The sequence below is a fragment of the Hakea prostrata genome, chromosome 6, assembly GCF_041222555.1.
Source record: "Hakea prostrata isolate BN-2017 chromosome 6, UWA_Hpros_2, whole genome shotgun sequence".
Classification (NCBI taxonomy): domain Eukaryota; kingdom Viridiplantae; phylum Streptophyta; class Magnoliopsida; order Proteales; family Proteaceae; genus Hakea; species Hakea prostrata.
In genome coordinates, this window is record NC_142605.1 from 24,765,360 (window position 1) to 24,786,154 (window position 20,795).

Consider the following 20,795-nt stretch of genomic DNA (forward strand, 5'->3'; position numbering starts at 1 on the left):
GAGGGTAATCTGGTCATTACATTGCACTTGAGGGCATTATGATCCTTTCACTTTCAAAATTTGAATGACTTAACAAAACAAGCCCAAACTATTAACTATGGGTAACCTATAATTTTGGAGTGGGCCACCAATAATATTTGGCACTTTAAAGTAGGCTACTTGGAGTTTCACCCCTAATAAAGTGTGCCATTTGTAAAAAAAAGAAAGAAAAAAATCTCTAAATGTCATCAAAATAGATGATTAATTGACATCATTGTAAGACTCCTACGCAAATCAATGGCATAGATAGCTTTGAGAGCAAAAACTGTCGCTACCCTCCCTACTGCCCACCCAAACAACGGATTTTCATCATGTCAATATCTAACAAGGAAAAATGACCAACCATTTCTTCATCGTGTCAATTTATGATAAGGAAAATGGCCAACCATTTCCTTATGGATGGAAAACCCAGGCGAACAAAAAAAAAAAAAAAGCATAATGGGCACAGGCCATCCATAGGGTCATGTGCCCATCTAAGAGTTGAGATTAAAATTTTTTTTATCTTTTTCAAATCTAAGTTTTATCTTCTTTTACTTGCAATGGAAAGAATGACAATGGTGATTTGTTTGTTGGTATAGGATTTGACTTTGATAATTAAAAATGATAATTGTAAGCCAACCGGGTCGAACCATGGTTGGTTTACTCCGGTCGGGACCGGAGTGAGAAGTTAACTCAGATGCCTTGAGCACTAAGGAATTCGGCAATTAAGGAAAGGAACGTGATCTACCGGATTCGGCTAGGCAATCGTGCCCAAGAAGGAAATGCCAGCCAACTCGAATTATGGGGATTAAACCCTAGGATTGTAAGGCTATGGATAAGATTCATGAGTTGATGTAACACTTGGAAATAGAAGGTAAATCATACATAAGTAAAAGAATAACACAAAGAGAAGGTATATGATGGGCTTTGCACGTACCAGTATTTGACCTTTGGCCTCTAAGGGAGAATACTTATATTTCCGCCATTGAGGCAACGAGGGCTACCGGTAACACAAAGAGAAGGTAACTGAATCGTTTCTCTCCATAGTATCTTTCAATTAAGATCTACAATGTGCCAAAGCTCTTGGAGGATGCTTTTATTAATTTAACCATGGGACTGCCAAATTGATCCGCATCTGACGTTTGTTTTGCAGGCCTCCGAAGGTTGGACAATTTTCAGACGCATCATATGTCATCCACATATCAAGAAGTCATTGACATTGTTTCCAATATAGAGCAAGTTTTTAGGCTTTTACGGAGAGCCAAAGATCCAATTCTTTTGTTTTGGTAGTTTTTTGGGTGTTGTAATAAAAAGTGAGTTACACGAACACTTTCTTGTGGGAGTTCGGATCTGCACCCCGTCATGGGAGCACTCTGTGCTCCCCGACAAGTTATTCACCACAATAACATGTGGGACCCACAGGGATTGGTATGTTTTTATTTTTTATTTTTATGTTTTATGATTTCTACCAGCGGGTCAAACATGTTTTTGTTGTGCAAAACCTGTCGGTAAGAGCGCGCTCCCGACGCTCCCTTGACGGGATGCAGCTCTGGACTCTTCTTGGGGACCTTATTTCATTATTTGTTTCTAATTTCTTCAATTGAGATTGAAGAGAAGATTTATGTGACCAAATCAAGAAAGGTACATCAATAGTTCTTTGTTGTTTAAACTTGGGATAATTACTATTGCTCCCTTATACTTTGGTTTTATTACTAATCAAATCCCCTTCTTTGTGAAATTACTATTGCCCCCTCACTTCTAAATTTGTTAAGTGGTTGTTAACATCAAATATGAAATGTCTATTTTGTCCTTAAAATTAAGAAGTAAAAAATATGGCATTACCTTCATTTATAGAAACTATATTGCATGATTATATCCTTAAAATCTTATATTTTAGCATTAGTTTTGAATTTGGTGGGACCACATACTTATGATTGTTGAAACTTTCACATTCCACTTAAATTTTTCATAATTATCATGATGGAAGTTTTACAAACAAATTAGCATATAAGATCTAATTGATAGAAAATTTGGTAACATATATAATGATCAGCATATATTAGGTGATTTTCAATTTTCAGTTTTGAATTAAATTTGATATTTCTTAATATTTTAGTTTTTATTTAATTATATCTTTCATTTATTTGGTGATTTATTTTTAAAGAAAAAAAAAATCACATATTTCCTTAATTTGGTGGTTTTTTTTTAAAAAAAAAAGAGAGTGAAATTAAAGTTAAAATTTTCCTATTAAGGGTAGTATTATAACTTGAAAAAAGAGCAAATAAATAAAAAGAATAATTGCAGGGTTATTTTTGAGATTTTGAAAAAATATATAGATGCCACATCATCAGTAAACTGACGAAGCTTTACGGTAGGGGGCATTAGTAATTGTTGACAAAGTTAAAGGTTGGAATAGTAATTTTAAAAAATATAGGGGATAAAGTAGTAATAAAATCAACAAGGAGGCGACACTAATTATTCCTTTAAAGTTTGGTTCATTATTTTCAAAAATATCGTGCCGTTCTTCAAGGAATTGAATAGCTTAGAAGAGGAAGACGATGAACTTTCAGGTGGTTCGATTCCCCCGTCCGGCACCACACAAGATTTATGTCTAGGGGCAATTAAGTAATCTCATAGCTGTTAAAATCCGTCTACCCTCCAAGTCCCCCACTGGTTAGTCTGGTTGGTCCTGTATCCGTCGCCCTAACAATCCGTCATCCCCGTTTTCCTTTGCCATCTTTCGGGCTTTCACATCCATGGCTCCTAGTTTTTATTAGGCTTGGTCTTCCATCTTAACAGACTGATATCCAGTGCAGTTATTGTGAGAACATTGTAGCAGTAGTGCGAGGAGCTTAAACGAAGTTTGCAAATGTATGCTAGAACAAAGTTTCTGAAATTTATCTAATGCTCATACACCTTTTTACATTTGATCTATAATCTATCCCTTTCTGTACAAGTTATCCGCTTTCATTGCCAATACTTGCTTTCCAATATAAAAGGTACGATTGCTGGTAGCTTTCTTTCTGAACATTGCTTTTGTTCTCTTCAATTTTCGTACTTGGCTCAGGTGGTCTCCTTTCCGTTTCTGTACAGGTAGATCCTCGGTCCTCTGCTGTTGGCATCAATCTTTCCTTTACAACAACCTTAAGGCTACAATTACTGGCAAGTCTCTTTCTCTCTCTCGGCTTGTCCCTCGTTTTCCTTTCTGGTTTTTTCTGGACTTTACCTGCTGCAATGGGAATTCATCACTTTGGTTACATTTCTGAACTTAGAGAGTAAACTTTTTCATGCTTGTGACCCGTTAAGAGGAAAATTTATTCATTTAGAATGATCAAAGATTGAATTTTTTTTTTGTCTTAAATTTTTGCTTTATAGACAAGATTCTGCTGCATTTGATGGTATGATTTGCATTTCCATTACTGCGTCTAGCTACCACTTGTTTTTGTTTTTCAAGATTCTTTTGAATATATAATGTCAATTGCATTAAAATTTTTTTATTTATTTATTAAAAGATAAAATTAAAAAGATTTAGAAGGGAAGGAAAAAACAGCGAAGGAGTCGACGGGTACTCAGAGAAGGGACATTTTTCTTCTCTTTGTGCGTGCGTCCGGCAATTTTGCATCATCGGGACTGGAGAAAGCCAAAGCGAATCCCGAACCACCACCACTTGATCGGCTGTGAATAGTCTATGACTTGAAGAGCCGTTCTCTTTCTTTTTGTCTTTTGAAGTTTACTCGAGAGTTTAGATGAGAAGAAGATGGAAGACCCCAAATTCCCTATATTTGATTATTTCCCTATGCAGTTGAAGCAATTTGTCATGGCTAAACGAGTTTATCTTGGAAAGGAAGTAATGTAAGTATTTTCATTCATATGTTGTTGGTTGATTTTCACTACTTCTCTACATGTGAATGAGGTTTTCACTTGTGGGTTTTCTTTGATTTGACTGTATTTCAATTGCCTTGGGCGCTAGGACAGGGGTGGGGGATTAAGTAGGTTAGGTGGGAGCTGGGGTTGAGAAAGGTGTGAAACTTCAGTACTTGGGTAAGTTTTAAATTTGGAGTGTTTTGATTGACTCCATGTTTATTTAGGGGTTTCCTCAAGTTAACTTTGCTCTTATTTTTTCTTTCTGAAAAGCCCATCCCTTTGTTTGTGTTAGACATCGGATGAAATTATTTGTGGGTGAAGTTTAATGTGGAAACATAGTATTAGTATTAACATAAATTTGTATTGGGGGAATCGGTAGAATGACTCTAACTTGGGAAAACTACTTTTTTTGTGCAACTCTGCCGAGTCAGTTGCCAGTGTCATTTTTTTTTTGGATTCTTCTGCCATGCATTATTATCTAGAACTATAGGATGAGGGTTTTATTGAAGTATGTGAAGTATGGTGACTCTAAGCTACTTATTTGTGAACTTTTGAGTCACCAAGAAATTTGATAGTAGTCAATACTACTAATTTGGTTGTTTGTGAACTTTGTTATAATTTCAGTTTTAGCAAGTTTGTATAAGTTTCCAATTTCAGAAGTAGGCATAACTTTTATTTAGAAGCATCTGTTTTCTTAAATTTTCATTCAGTCCTTTGTTTCCTTCTGGTTATATTTAGCTTCTCAAGCTGTACATAGGGCCCATCTTCTGTACTTAGATTGCAGCTTGATTAATCGAATTTCTTTTTCTTCCTTCCAATTGTTTGGTTTGAGAAAGACTTATCTTCAACAGCTGAGATAGCTGTGGGTGAGAAACAGGTTGAGATATCCTACCCTTACTATTGTTAGCCCCCTCATCTATCTATATCCCCTGTTTTCTTCTTTTTTCATTTTTGAATGTTCTTATTTCATGTGTAAACATCGTATCATATCATACTACTGTTACAAAAGCTTGAACTCCAAAAACATGACTACATTTTTACTATATAATAAAAAAAATACCCTCAGATATGTTAGCTAATTTCTTTATATGCACTTTGACTTCTACACTTCTCAATAAACTTTAATATACTTCATTATCATTTACACTCTTATTATTTCCCCATAAACTCAAAAAACATGGCTACATTTTTACTACCTAAAGTGCCCTCAAATTTTTGTACTGATTTCCATGTATACGATTTGACTCCAACCCTTCTCAATAAACTTTAATATACTTCTGTACCAATCTATTCATTTCCCTGGCTTGTACTTAGACAAATACTTATTGCAATAATTGCATTACTATGATTACACTATATTAAAATAATTACAACATCTTATTTGTAGGTTCAATAATTGAGGTACACCAATGGCTAATACAAATCATTTCAATTAAAAAGTTGGAACTTGTAGTTAAGTTTGGTTTGGACAATATGCAATATAAAAATGAATTATATAATTCATTTTTAGTAATTCATAGGTTCTGTTTGGTTAAGAGAAATTGATCCCCAAGAAAGAAGACTAAATGGTGAATATTGGCTGGATGGTTTGATGGGTATCTTGATCCTTGGATGGGGTGATGGATTGAAATTTGATAAGCTGTAGGTGATGAATATGGGGTGTGATGTGGAAGTCAAAAATTCAGGTTTTGAGATGCGTTGAGATGTTAAAGTTTTGGGGTTTATCACAAACTCACTTGATTAGGGTTTTCTGATAGATGGGTTGTGGTACTTTGTAGGATGTAGGAGATAATGTGTATTGGCTTTGTTTTAAGTTTGGAGAGTTCCAATGTTTTCATTATGAACGAGAGATTCCAATGTTTCTTGTGGGTTGTGGGTGTGTTTTTGAGATGAAGGTTTTTGAAAAACGAAAATAGAAAAGGGAAAGCTAGGGTTTTAGAAGGTTCAGAAGTACGATTTTGGGATGGGGACCAATGTTAACTTGAATAGGGGACGTATGATGTAAGAACTTGCAAGATCTCGGTGAGATGTCATGAGATAGTTTTGCTTTTGCCATTTAGTGAGATGAGACGATGTGCTTAGCACACAAGGCCCCGACTACTCTCAAGTTGTAACTTTAATGATTGAATTATCATTTTAACTTTGTGGTTTGGCTACGAACATGTGTAATGTATTAGTGTTGTTAGAATTTTGAACTTTGAGCATTAATATGAGTATAGTAGATGCAAGTCTGGCACCAAATTGGCTTATCTTCCTTTGAAATCATTCTAGAGTTGAAAGTTGTGGGGGTTGGGCCTTTGTTTCATATGTTTATGTGGTCAAGGGCCTATTTTATGGGTATGTAAGTTTAGTGTCTAGTCCAAATACGAAAATAGGTTATTATTTTGTTTAAATTAGGTCAAGTCCGTTAAGAGTCATCCACATTAATTAAGTAATCCTTGTCGGGATTGAGACATGTTGCCTTATTAGTCTCTGTTAAGGACAGGTCTATTAACAGTCATGCACATTAATAAACTAATCCTTATCTGAGCTGATGCATGTTACTTTATAGTCTGTGTTATGGACAATCCATATTTTTAGATTTTTATTTCAGTTTAGTTAGTTTTTCAATTTCAAGTTGGAATACAATGTGAGGCTATTAATAAGCCCCTACGCATGTAATAGTTCTATGGATTCAGATTAATAAAATTTAGTTTTTAAGCTCAGACTTAGTTTGCTTTGTTGTTCCATCGAGAATAATGTTCTCAGCATTGGTAAGGAACCCCCAACTTGTGAAGCCAAGTAGGAATTTCTCTACAGCTAGAATCATATCCCTATATCATCTACTCTTCCTCCAAGTTTTAACCCATTCTGACAGCCGAATCCTGTAAACATCAAGCTTTAATTTTAAACCCTAATTTGAACTTCAATCTAAGGTTGGTTTTGGTAATATGTTGGAAGAATTGGCCCTCATTCAATTGAGGCAACATAATATGCTGGGTAGCAAGTTTCAGCCTCAAATGAACCCTAATACCCCTTGAGTTGGAGCCTTGAGAAAATTCTAGCTATTTCGGCAAGATCTCAAGTCAACTCGCTATTTTTTGGTTAGTGAGATGGGTCTCAAGATCGAGGTCTTCAATCATGGCTGGATGGCAAGTATTCTCAGGTTGGAAAGCTTGCACTCTAATCTGTTCTTGAACAATGAATGTTGTTTTTGCAAATTAATGAAGAGGAAAGCTTTAAAAAACCTTCTGGACTTAATGCTGTCAAGGATCTACTAGTCCAACCAACCACCAATCAACCTCCTAGGCGCTTTTCCATGGCAATTAGTTGACTGGATATTGTTCACCAATCCCGACAGTTTAGATATTATTCACTAATCTGAAAATACTGCAATATTAGAGAAGAAGGCAACAGAACTGTGCAGCTTCACCAAAGCAATAAGTTTCAATTAGAATTTAGAATTTTGCTTATGCCTCCCAAGATGCTTCTAATCTTAATGAGGCCTTAGGCCTTGGTCTTCAGTCCTTAGTCCTAGTGACTTCTAGTTACAATAGGAAAATAGAATTCAAAAGAAACATGTCACTACCTCCGTTTCCAATGTGAGTGGGTGGAGAGTTGTAGTTACACAGTAATAACTTAAATTGAACCTTAAAATGAACCATGACTTAAATTGAGCCACTGTTTAGATTTTTCAATTTTGAGTATATGAATCTATTTTTAGCCTTTTATATGCGGTTGTAATCGGGGCATTCTTGCAAACGAATACGATTAATGAAATTGCTTAGCAGAGCTGCTGATGAATTATTCTCCCTTGTGTGAGAGTTCTAGTTTAGTGAGTAATATTTAAAGGACTCCTTCATGTTGTGAAGTCCAGGAGGTTCTAATCAAAGTATCCCCTTCAACTGGCTGAAGAGTACTTTTTGATTAGCAAGTTTCTAGTTTGATTCACAAGATGTTGCCACTAAAGGACTGCAACTACTGTGAGTTATTTGATTTTTTTTTCTCTGCCAATCTTCTAGAAGAACACAAGCAAGGTGTTTTTTGAGGAGATCTGCCCACCAAATTCAGCAATCAAAATCCCTTTGTGAAGCCCCAAACGTCTACTATTAGCTTTCTCATTGCTTGCCTGTTGTCGCCGTACCTTCAAACTGCAACCCTTGGTGACCCCAATGGGCAGTTTTAGCTCATACAAGATCTTGGTTAACTGGCCACTAGTAATGATAAAAAGAGGAAAAGATTATGTACATATGTAGGAAGGCAGCTCTCTATGCCTCAAGAACAGATCCCATGAGAGCAAGGAGGGCCTCAAAACCCCAACAAAGCTGCCCAGATTAGAAACTTCAGAGAGTTTTTTGCCTATTTCAGGTGCATGCCTGATAAGAAAGCAGTAATGTTTCCTACTAGCTTATGATTAATTAGTATTTGAATCTGGAACTGCAATCTATGCAGACCTGACCCACCTAATGAGCACCATATGGGCCCGGTAAGTTGTATTAGGTCATAGTAAGGACAGAAAAGTTTAAGAGATGATCCATGGTAGCATCTTGAATAATTACGGATTGATAAAGAATTCTCAATCTTCTTTGGATCCTTTATATAGAGTTCTCTGTTTTTATTGCTTTAAATTGGATATTCTGTTATGGTTTTCAGGTTGAAAAGGCAACAAGATAAGAGATCATTCAATATTTAATTCTTGCTCCAGAGGTGAATTTTGTATACTGTATCCCCTAATTTGAAACCATGAACATCGTTCACTGCTTCATCAATGGGAGGCTGCTTGGTGGTGCTCAACCATCTGATCTACAGGTGGGTTGGATGGGGTGAAGAAATAGAGAAATTTGGGCTAGCATAAGGTGGGTAAGGTGCTCGTGCCTGATGCTGTGTTATCCATTGTTACCGGAATGGTGTCGTTGCCACTTTAGGTTTGGGGGTCTCCTCAGCTTTTTGCCCTAAGAGCAGATATGGATGGTTTGCCTATCCAGGTTAATCTCTTGCTTTATCTATTCAGAAAATAGGTCAAATTATTGAGTTTTACTCTATGAAAGTGTGTGTTCTTTCCCCCTTCCCTGGCAACTCTTTCCTTCTCCTATCAAGCTCTCCACCATGACCCCAGAAGATCCCCATGCTAGATATATTCTAAAAGTACCGTGAGTTTGTAACTACTAGTCCCTGCTACTGTTAATGTCAAAACTTGAAATAAATAGAGAACATGTCCAACATATTCAAGCCTACATTATTACGATACATCCAGTTACACAGTAAAATAAAAAGCTCCAAATAAAGGATAAAGCTTATGTCCAGTGGTGGTAATATTGCACCTGCATCAAAATTAGTGTTCTCAATTTTGAGTTTACTGAGCTCATTTTGACTAATTTCTTCCCATTTATTTAATGAGACTGTTGCAATGGACCTTTCACTTGCAATTGAGTAATTGAGTATCCTTGCTCATTGTAGATTGTATTTGTTTCTATAGTAGACATCAAATTAGGCTTTAGCAAAATTGATGCAGGAGCATCTCTAGCAGTTTATTTCTGTTTCTGATATTGACTGATGTAGGGATCATATGAGTCTTGATAGGTTCACATGTGGAAATGCTAGGTGAGTAAGGTAGCCATTTAATGGAAAGGATTAGTAACATGTAACAGACTGTAAAGTTGTTTGTAAGGAGTCATTAGGTATCATGTTGAGGGGAGACAAAACATTTCCTAGAAGCAGCACCATTAGAGGGTTGTATTCAATTATTTTGACAAGGAAAACATCATTGTATGTGTGATGCAAGTGTCTGCAATGTGGAAGAAGTATCTAGCTTCTGTTGCCTTCTTCTGCCATTACTTAAAAGTAACATTGGAAAAGAGTTATAGGTAGGGGAGAGAATCAGAGGAAGCAAGAGATATCAATTTGGGAGAAGGCTTTACTTTCTCTTGTATTTCTTCCTTCAGGGAATGAGCTCCAAAACCATCCACACCTCTAAAACTGCCTCCACCTTTGGATATGTATGAATATTTTATTGGGTTTTTGGGGCTGGAATTGAACTACCTCTAGTAAGCATCTGATTTAATGGCCTCATGTCTTACGTTGTCACGGTCATTTCCCCTCTGTTTGGTTTGTCAAGTAAAATATATGAAATACTTCTGAGCCAAAAAATTTCATGGGTTTGGGTTGGACAAGTCACTTGGTCATCAAGTTTGGTTTTATTCAATGTTGTGTATCACTACCCTACAGGCACATATCTACACCATAAGACCTTTGGTTTGGTGTTCTCAAATCCAGCTAAAAATTATAACCTGAATTTTGTTTTCAAGTTAGACCACAGTCCAAATATTTTATAATTTGTCACTGGTGGAATAATGGTATTGTGCCAATTTTGGATTATTTTTTCTCTCACCTTGTTTCTTTTCTGTTTGAGGTGGGGTGGGGGAGGGTAGCCGCTTCTTCTTCTTCTTTTTCTTTTCTCTTCTTTTCTTTTTGGAGGTTTTTTTGTTTTTGTTTTGGGAGGGGGAGGCAGCGGCTGTTGATACTGGTAGCTTGCAATTTCGTGTTCATACTGCTTCTCAGCTTTCTTTATTTTTCACCTCTTCTTAAGGGAGGGGAGTTAGAGGATTAACTTTAGTTTCACTCAGTTGGGATCAAAATTTTGATGTAGGTGTTACTTTACCATGATCAGTTGGGAATGGGAATGATGCAACCACCTCAGCCTGCCAAGGTCAGTCCATCAGTTGTTTCTCTGGTTTTCAGCATGCTCCCATAAATTTGAGGAAAAATATACCTAAGGGTTTCACTCCTTTTTTAGCAGGCAATCCAAAAGCTTTGTGGGCAACATGGGCACATGGATGAGGCCATTAATAAGGCTGCTTGGGAACACAGGGAAGAAGTTGTTTCCTGCTACTGCTTACAGACAGTTTAGAATTAACCCAATCAGGTTAGCCACAGTAACATCAGTTCATAGTCTTCTTTTCATTTTACCTGATCTCAGATGGTCATGGTTGGATCATTTTGGTCGGTATTATCATTCAGATCACAAATCTAGTGAAATCTTCTCATCAAGAAGAGATTACTCTATAGATCAAAATGTTGCTCGATCAAATTTTCTTATCTCCAAGCTCAGCCGAGAAGGGAAAATTGCTGAGGCTCGTCAAATCTTTGATCGAATGCCCATCCGGGACGTTGTAACATGGACAGCTGTGATCTCTGGGTATGTCAAATGTGGAATGGTTGAAGAAGCACGGCTGCTCTTTGACAAAGCAGATTCAAAGAAGAATGTAGTCACATGGACAGCAATGTTGTCTGGCTATATCCAATCGAACCATACTTTAGAAGCAGAACAGCTATTTAGGCAGATGCCTCACAAGAATGTCATATCTTGGAACACTATGATTTCTGGGTATGCACAAAATGGTCAAATTGATTCTGCTTTTGAATTATTTCAGAAAATGCCTGACAGAAATGTTGTTTCTTGGAACACAATTGTAACAGCTATGGCTCAACATGGAAGAATTGATGAGGCATGGCGACTATTTGATAAAATGCCAGAAAGAGATGTTATATCTTGGACAGCAATGGTTGCTGGGTTATCCCAGAATGGGAGGATTGATGAAGCACGGGCTCTATTTGATAAGATGCCCGAGCGAAATGTTATTTCTTGGAATGTCATGATCACTGGTTATGCACAAAATTTGAGACTGGATGATGCTCTTGACTTGTTTGAGAGAATGACTGAGAGGGACATTCCATCTTGGAATACAATGATTACGGGCCTTATTCAGAATGGAGATCTTAAGCGAGCCAGGAAGCTGTTCAATGAGATGCAAAGAAGAAATGTTGTCTCTTGGACGACAATGATCACAGGATATGTTCAAGATGGACAGAGTGAGGAAGCACTAAAGGTTTTCTCAGCAATGCTAGCTGATGGTATCAAGCCTAACCAAGGAACCTTCGTAAGCATATTAGGTGCTTGTAGCAATTTAGCAGGGCTTGGTGAGGGAAGACAAATTCATCAGATAATAAGTAAAACAGTTTTTCAGAATAGTACACTTGTAGAATCAGCCCTAATAAGTATGTACTCTAAATGTGGGGAGATGAACATTGCAAGAGATATGTTTGATAGATCAAGTCAAAGGGATGTTGTGTCTTGGAATGGAATAATTGCTGCCTACGCACACCATGGCTATGGTAGAGAAGCAATCCACTTGTTCAAAGAAATGCTGAACTCTGGGTTCAAACCAGATGATGTAACCTATGTTGGGGTGCTCTCTGCATGCGGCCACTCTGGTTTGGTGGATGAGGGTCTGAAGTATTTCGAGGAATTGATTAAAGACGGACGCATTGACGTAAGAGAAGACCATTACGCTTGTATGGTTGATCTTTGTGGGCGAGCTGGAAGGCTTAAAGAGGCTTATGATTTCATAAAGAATTTAGGGACTAAACCATCAGCTAATGTATGGGGAGCTCTTCTTGCAGGCTGTAATGTTCATGGGAACATAAAGATAGGAAAATTAGCTGCAAGGAGGCTTCTGGAGGTGGAGCCAGATAATGCAGGGACATACATGTTATTATCAAATATCTATGCTTCAGCTGGGAAGTGGAAGGAGGCTTCTCAAGTGAGGTTGAAGATGAAGGATAAAGGATTGAAGAAACAGCCTGGTTGTAGTTGGATTGAAGTAGGGAATAGAGTCCATGTGTTTGTGGTTGGTGATAAATCTCATAGTCAGTCTAAACTGATCTATGTCCTTCTCCATGATCTTCATATGAAGCTGAAGAAGGCTGGTTATGTTCTTAACAAAGGTCTGACTCTGGAAGAGGATTTTGATAACATAACTTGAATGTAGAAGACCTCAGGATCTTAGCATTGTCAAATTTATTGTGGCAAGCTTGATGAGGAGGTGGAGGTTTGCTGTTTTACTGGTTCATGTAGCAATTCGATCAATATCTCTTTGTTAATTGGGAGAAGATTCACTACAAGTTAGATTTTTTGAGAAACATATCAGGAGTGTATCATACCCAGACCGGTTATATACCACCATTAATTTTCTCCCAGTGTATGCCTTGAAGCTGTTTCTTAAAAATGACGGTTCTGTGTGCTGGAACTGAGACCCATTCCATCACTTTTTGGATTGTGAATAGTCAAAAATACAACTGGGAAATATACATGCTTTGTCAGATCTCGCAGGAACAAGTCCATTTGTGTAAATTGAAGAAGAATATCACAGCTTGAACTGGTCCGAATTTGTGAGGATCAGAACAACAGCAGCATGGATATTGTGAAGGACAGTGATATAATTGCAGTAGGTGAAAGTTGACCTCTTTACATCAGTGGAATACCTATAAATAAGCAGTTGTAAGTTGATGGTGCGATACCAGATTGGAAAAGAGCAAATTTATACCATTGTTTTATAATCTTTATCCAATAAGATATACACTTATTTATCATCTGTAAGATCAGATTAGGCCAGATCTCAATCTTGGTAAAATCCACCTTTGGCTTGGGACCTATAATTCCAATGTTAACCTGTTAATTTTTAGGGTTGAAAGCCAAGGCCAAACCCTATTTGTGCTTAGGGTGTGATTGTAAGGCGATACATAAACTTCCATTTCCTCATCTCCACACTTAGAAAGGCCATTCCCCATAAGGAACCCTTCCCCAGTAGGGGAATAATATAGATGATTCATTGAATAAGCCTGTGTGTCATGGTTCCTACCAAATAGATGATTGATTGAAGAAGCCTATTGTGTCATGGTTCCCACATTCTTCAATGCCTCTGTGTCATGGTTCCTACCAAATAGATGATTGATTGAAGAAGCCTATTGTGTCATGGTTCCCACATTCTTGATTTCATGGGAACCCAGAACACTTAAATGAAGCACAAACTCTGAATGGTTCCCACATTCTTGATTTCATGGGGACCCAGAACACTTACTGAAGCACAAACTCTGCAGACCCGGTGATTCCAGTTTTTCTTCTTCATTCCACTTTGCAACGGAGACTAACAAAATCTCAGAATTCATACAGAAGTACACTAGCTAATAGATCACAACGGTAGGATTTATAAAAGGGGAACTGTTGGTGAAAACCTTGGTTAATTGATGGAAAAACAGTTACATATCAACCACAACAAAGCCTTAGGCAAAAAACCCAAATTCATAATCAAATTCTAAATACAAATCAAGATAAACCACCTGTGCTTACCCCACGATCCCCTTATCAATAAACAATTCCAGACTCAGAAGCTCTAATCTCACTTAGATTATGTGGAATAATGAAAATGAAAACCAAATACAAGTCTAACTGAATCCACAAAATAAGAAATGAAGTGAAGTAACATTTTTTAAGCAGATCAATGAAGGGAATATATGAAACATACCAGCAGCCCTGTTTTTCAATTTATGGAAGCTGCTACAGAAACAGCGAGTTAAGACAACTCTGCTTTGCATGAACAGAGGAACTGAATGAAAGACAAAATTAAAGCAGAACAGGAGAACAAATGGAAGTTTCTTTCATGACCTCCAGGTGACAAGTAGGTGTAAAATGATGCCAGAAAGCAGGGGTTTACCAGGCAACAGCAGTCAACACAAATACAGAGTTTTGCTATATATTTGCAATGCTGTTCTCTGTAATTGATTTAAGAAATGTGAGATGAAAATACTCAAAATAGACTCAACTTTATTCTCTACTGATGGTGAAACAGATCTCATCTCACCATATATGCAACCAAATCTTATAGAACCATGTAGTCACTCATGCTTTATGCAGGATTATTTATTTATGATTTCCTTTATGTTCTGCATCATTCAAGGTTCTTGATTTTCCACAAAAATCTTAGAAACACATGACTCTTATCAGTCACCAAACTATTTTAAGTGGTTAAGATGAATCGCATATAGATGCACAATTTGAAGAACATCAAATCAACTGAATAACAGACGAACTTTAAATATCTGAACTTGATATAAGAATGATTTGGATTCAAAATAGAGATGTGGAGGTTCTTTTCTATGGATAAAAGAACAATGAAACATAATTTACATAGAATTAAAATTAATAGACCATTCTCTTAACACAGACGTGAGAGAAAGAAGAAAACAGAGAAAAACCTCCCTAAGAAATCAGAATAAATTTGAACCAGCACTAAATTCCCAAGCCAATCCCAGTTGGCTACAAAATGTTTACACACCCCTAACATTCACAAACCCCCAAGTAACTTGTTACCAATCTTATAAGAAGTGTAAGCATCAATTGTTGCAAACTCAATCTCCTCCATTGCAAGGTTTTCTCCATTCCAATCACTGAAAAACACAGAAGCAGGTTTCTTCATAACCTGAAGCGGTATAATATGATAAGCCAAATCAACCAAACCATAACCCAAAAGCCTTCTATCATCAAGAACTGAAGCCGCAAAAGTCCTTAAATCAACCATGTTTCTGCACTTAAGCCCATAATCTCTCTCAAGCAGAGCAACATTTTCTTTAATTCCAACACCAGCAAATGTAATATCAGGGAGATAAAGGAAATTGAAGAGGAAATGAGGGATTCTACCTAAATTCTTAAGCCTGATGATGAGACAGAAACACCCAGTAGCCAATTTCAAGATTGAAACCTTACTAGTTGATTCAACTAGTGTGCATTGGATATCTAGACCCACCACATACTTCGAACCAGTTCCCTTGCCAACGAATGACCAGAGATCTTCTATGCCAGTCTTCAAATCTTTTTCTGTGTCTATCACTCTGGGCTTGATCTTGATGCCCTGTACCTTCACTTCATAATGGCCTGTCATCCCTGAGATTGTCGAAGAGAATCGGAGGAAGAGGAAGAGATGTTAAGTAGCAGAATAAGAAACGTTTTAACGATTCAACGTTGAAGCTTCAAACTTCATATTTCAAAATCATCGTGCGCAGGAACTTTCGTCGTCTTCTAGAATGACCAAACGAAGACAGAGTCACGATTACGTGATTAAGGCAGGCACGTTTTGATTACAGGAAACCATGAAAGCTTAACGTGGAAGGTTTCAACATAGTTCTTATAAATTGACCTTGTCTTCTGCAGGTTTCTACTTCTAAATATTTGTTACCCCATAATAAAGGTTTTCCATTTCTATTAAGTAAACTCACCGATACACCAAACCTACCTTGGTCCCGTCAAAAAACTTATCATTTTTTCATATCATTTGAAGGCTTTTTAGTCAACGGGATTTCATGACTAAAACACCTAAATTTTCTGATTATTGGTTTTGATACTTTATTGGGGTTGGTGCTACACCACTCACAATGGGAAAAAACAGAAGACAAGCAGTGTTCGGGTTTGCTACCTCCAAACCCATACATAGGAGGTGGACACTTTTGAACCAATAGGTCTTAAAAGTCTTAAGAGTTGGGGCTCCCATTCATTGCAGGGCGTTAATGGGCCAGGTTGGGTCAGGCTAATCTAAACCCAATTCTACCATAGAAACCTCTATCTTATACCCAAACATTGTCCGAGTTTGAAAACTCAAAAGACATACCCTACCTACCATGGTTTTCCTATGTCCGAGCCTCCCTGTTCAACCTTGTTAGATTAGGGTTAACCCTAATTTACCCTGACACGGTCTTAATTTATCCTAACCTGAGCCTAATTTTTAACCTTAGAAATGAATCAATATTCATGGGCTATTGGCGCCAAGTATCACTTGACTTCTTTTAGTTATAAAGTGCCGAAGTTTACCAAATAAAACCCAAACCCTATCCTACCAAGGTTTTTCTATGTCTGACCATCCCTGTTCAACCCTAATAGGTTAGGGTTATCCCTAATTTACCCTGACACAACCTTAATTTATAATGACCTGATCCTGGGTTATAGGCGCCAAGGAGACTTGAACACTTGATATCTTTTAGTTATAAAATGCCGATGTTTACCAAATAAAACCCAAACCCTATCCTACCAGGGTTTTCCTATGTCTGACCATCCCTGTTGAACCCTAATAGGTTAGGGTTAGGGTTAGCCCTAATTTACCCTAACACAACATAATGACCCAACTCTAATTTTTAAACTGGGAAACAATACAATATTCATGGTTACTGGTGCCAAGGAGATTTGAACACTTCACCCTCTTTTAGTTATAAAGTGCCAATGTTTACCAACTAAACTAATCCCCTAGGTGATTAATGGGATTCTTGGTTACATATTGTTCAAACTCAATCTATAAATACTTATAGTTTAACTACATTCACACAGAGTGAGAGTAGGGCCAAGCCGAGTTAGTTCAAGGGCAAACCCAAACCCGAGCCAACCTTGTTAAGGCTAGTTATTTTGTAATCCAGACGCCATTTTAGGTTAAAAAGTTGAGTTAAGCTTGGGTAGGACTTATGGTAGGTTTGGGCCGGGCGTTATTGACACTCCTAATTCATTTTGTAGTATGGAGTTGTCCTCTTTCTTCTACAAATATAGCGAATCTGAACACTTGAGACGAGGGAGGAGGCAAGGAGAAGTAGGTGCTTTGTGTGAAAGAAGAAAATTGAAGCCAAGACATTCAAATATTGAAACTACCACTAGATAGCAACCAAGTGTAGAAAAAAGTTGTTTCATATTGACATTCTGATTTATTTTACAAAAGTTTTATTTGTTGAATCAAAATAGAATTTAAAAAAATTTGAGATGCATTTTTCATATGAAACCGTGAAGTCAAGCAAGCATATGAAAAGACAAGAGGTACCATAAACCATATTGAATGTTCAACCCCAAAACATAGATGATAGATGGAGAAGATTGAAAAAAACCAAACAAGATAAACTCTTATCCATATGGAAAGTTCAATCCGAAAGCATAACATAATAGATGGAGAAGACTGAGAAACCAAAAAGTGGAAACTCCGATACCATATTGAAATGTTCAACTCAAAAGCATAAAATAGTAGATGAATCTGATTGAGAAACCAAATAATAAATTAGAGTAACTTACATGAGCAAGGCAATTTTTTTGTTTGATTCTTCAAGGAAGATGCCGTGCTCAATCATGATTCATGCTCACTCAACTATGTGAATGGATGAGAGCAGAGGAGAAAAATCCAAATGGAAGGTTGTTGGAGAATTGCTTAATAGGAAGAAGTTATTTATCATTTCGTATGCATGGAACTTGAACTTCATCATCAAAATTTTGTTTGTTTAACAATCTCGAATACTAATTCTTAGTAGGTCTCATCATCCTAAGGTGGTTTCCCAACTTAACCGATAATTGAGTTAAATTTATTCGAAAAGCTTTTCTTCAACTTCACAGTGGTTTTTCCACTTTGAATGTAGCTTTTCTTACCATTTGATGGGTAGTCCTTTGTAATGATGCCGATCTATCAGTTTGAATTCATTCTTTGACTTTTCTTCATCTTATAGGGATTTCATCTATAATGGAGTTGGGCACGGATCTTGGGAGTCTTGATAAATTTCCCTTCGTAAATTCTTTATTTGGAGCTTTCCATCCCTTTGATTGATTATCAAAGGTTTGTAGTTCTTTAAACATTATAGCAAAAGATGGATTGTCCAAAAAACTTACTAAAGGATTTTTGCTGGGATTGGTAACCTTCTTTTTGTATTCTTCTTAAAGGGATTGTTTACCCTTGTTGGGATAATGGATGGATTGTTACATTTTATTATTTACTAGTGGTTACTAGTGGTTGTAGTAGTTAGGGGATAGAATAATGATATTGAAAACCATTCTTGTTGGCTTTTCTAGGAATCATGATTCATCCCTCTAGTGTTTTCTCCATGGGGTCTATTGAGATAACATAACCTGGAAGAAATTTTTGACAAATGTAATTTACTCAATATCAAATTTGTATTAATAAATAAAATAATGCCAATTAACTCCATGAGAATTTTCATTATTTTTATCCGTTTTCAAGAGAGCATCAACAGATTGTTTATCTGCTCTAATTAAGAATGTTTGTTAGTCCATTGACTTTAGCTATAATTTCTTTTCCAAAGATAATATATTTACATTGAGATGAAGTGAAATTAGGACAAAAGCATAGGCTCAACTTGTCTAGCATATTAAAAAAGAAGTTGAGCATTAAGTCTCTTTTTTGGAAACATACACCAGTGTCTGAAGGAGAGGTGCTATGTATTCGAGAGGGGCTTCTTGTCGTTGCTGCTGAAAGAATTGACTATATTGCTGTGGAGGGTGATTCCCAGGAGGTTGTTCGCTGGTTCCACAATCCCTTCCTAACCCCTGTTAGTTTGAAACCTATTGTAGAGAATGTTACTCACTTATCTTCTTATTTTTTGTCTAGTTCTTTCTCTTTTAGTCCCAGGGAGTCTAATCATGTATCACACTATTTGGTTAGGAAGGCTGCTGGCTCCATAGGGAGAATCAGCTGGCCTCTTTCTGCCTATTGGCTATCGGACATTTGTAATGTTGATGCCTTGCTTTCTTGTGCTATTGAATGAAATTATCTTTACCAAAAAATAAATAAAAAATAAATATACTTAGTGGCGACTAATTGTATTATTATCTACACGTAATATATTGTACTAAGAGGATTTAACATTAGTTTGTGATTCATTAAGGGGATTTACATGGAATAAAAAATAAAAAAAATCCAAATTTGTTTGTTTCCTCTTCCTGAAAAACCTAGCGGTTGGACCGACCCTTCTGGCCTTCTCGCTGACGATCCCGTCACAGCGACGAAGGGCTCCCGCTCGTCCTTGAACATATTTTGGGCCGAAACAAACCCGGCTGAACAATCTTTCCGTCAGGCGTCAGCTCGCTTTCGCTCTCTCTCTCCGCCACCCCACGCCGCCCAAGATGGCGGAAGCTACTCATGGACTTCGAATTCTTCTTCACCAGCATCAGAAGGAGCGAACGCCCATTCACATTTCTAGCCACGCTGAAAGAGACCGAGTTCTTGTATGCAACCTCCACTTCCCCCTCCTTTTCTGTAAAAACTCTTTTGAATATGGAAAGCGTTTGAGCGGTCAAGAGAAGTAAAGAAAATTAAATTTACTTCTGTTGTTTCTTCATATGTATGGAGTCTCTGTTCTGCACTTGGTTGAAATATAATTGTAATTACCAGTTTAATAACTACTGTATCAATATGCGCTGGAACTTTTGGATTTTGGTACTTGATTCCCTTCTAAGTTCTTTTGTATCTACTTTCTGTGCTTAAGCTCTGTATTGTTGAAATTATAGAGGTTGAAATGCAGAATGGTTTGTAGACAGTTACAGTATACTGGCTGGGTTGCTCAGAAGTGGAATTTTTGATGATCTGGTGTTAATAGGGGTTCATTATTGTAACTTTTGAAATTCCAGAACTTCCATATTGAGAAACATGTTTTGGGTAAAAGTTAGTTCTTGAAAATCTATGGTCTTAGATTCTGGTTCTACTAATGTAACCATTTAGATGTATGATACTTACTATTTGCAAAACTTTGACTGTTGAGGCTGTGCTTTGAAGTCTTACCTGATATATTTGAGGGAGTGTCTTAAGGAAAAGAGGCCTTGGATCCTGCTGAGGGCTGTAGAGTTGCTGTAGAAGAGTGACATATTATAATTAAAAATGCATTTGTTGCTTGGCTTCTTAAGTCCCTTCACGAACTTTTGAGTTTCTTGGACTAAACTGTCCTGCCCTAGGAGTTTTCATTATTACTCCTTTCTAAATGACCTGGCTTCAATGTTGCTCTTTCTTGGTGTGATGTGACTCGTGAGCAAGATGGAGGGTTTAGATTTAGTAGATTTCTGCTTGGTTTACCCATCTTATTGCTAACGAGTGAGCATTCTATATGGTTACTTTTCTCTTCTACATGCACCACTCTTGGAGAAATCTTAGATAGTGATATTGGACGCTTGAAGGGAATGGTCAGCCTTGTTACATATTTCTCACATGATTGTTGCATTAAGTTGTTTCACGTTTCCGCCTTTGTTCCTTTTTTTATTTGATTGAATTTACTGACTCATACTTTGTTTGATTATCTCA

The 20,795-nt window shown here is 37.0% G+C and overlaps 3 protein-coding genes across 6 annotated transcripts in view; 2 read left to right on the plus strand and 1 right to left on the minus strand.

The window, feature by feature from the left end:
* The first annotated feature begins 2,663 nt into the window (after positions 1–2,663).
* Positions 2,664–13,961, plus strand: LOC149012820 (Pentatricopeptide repeat (PPR) superfamily protein). 4 transcript variants are annotated; one of them, XM_089158698.1, is made up of 5 exons: positions 2,664–3,017; positions 3,112–3,180; positions 8,515–8,846; positions 10,508–10,567; positions 10,655–13,961. In XM_089158698.1, exon 5 carries the CDS (start codon positions 10,683–10,685, stop codon positions 12,681–12,683), a length of 2,001 nt encoding a protein of 666 aa, XP_089014824.1. In that variant the 5' UTR covers positions 2,664–3,017; positions 3,112–3,180; positions 8,515–8,846; positions 10,508–10,567; positions 10,655–10,682; the 3' UTR covers positions 12,684–13,961. The 4 variants fall into 4 exon arrangements, with proteins under 4 accessions (XP_089014824.1, XP_089014823.1, XP_089014825.1 ...); XM_089158697.1 differs by having other exon boundaries at positions 2,665–3,017; positions 10,658–13,961; XM_089158699.1 differs by lacking the exon at positions 8,515–8,846 and having other exon boundaries at positions 2,665–3,017; positions 3,112–3,870; positions 10,658–13,961.
* A 1,080-nt stretch (positions 13,962–15,041) lies between these two features.
* Positions 15,042–15,635, minus strand: LOC149012821 (uncharacterized). Its single transcript, XM_089157669.1, has one exon. It carries the CDS (start codon positions 15,633–15,635, stop codon positions 15,042–15,044), a length of 594 nt encoding a protein of 197 aa, XP_089013795.1.
* Positions 15,636–19,461: 3,826 nt separating this feature from the next.
* THO1 (nuclear matrix protein-like protein) overlaps positions 19,462–20,795 on the plus strand; it is a 46,242-nt gene continuing 44,908 nt past the window's right edge. Inside the window, exon 1 of the mRNA XM_089159766.1 lies at positions 19,462–19,729. Within this exon, the coding sequence (XP_089015892.1) occupies positions 19,628–19,729 (102 nt within the window). The 5' untranslated portion in view covers positions 19,462–19,627. The remainder of the gene's footprint in view (positions 19,730–20,795) is intronic.

Excerpts from the sequence above, each read along its gene's own strand:
- LOC149012820 (XM_089158698.1), top strand. The coding sequence starts at position 10,683 with ATGGGCACATGGATGAGGCCATTAATAAGGCTGCTTGGGAACACAGGG.
- LOC149012821 (XM_089157669.1), bottom strand. The coding sequence starts at position 15,635 with ATGACAGGCCATTATGAAGTGAAGGTACAGGGCATCAAGATCAAGCCC.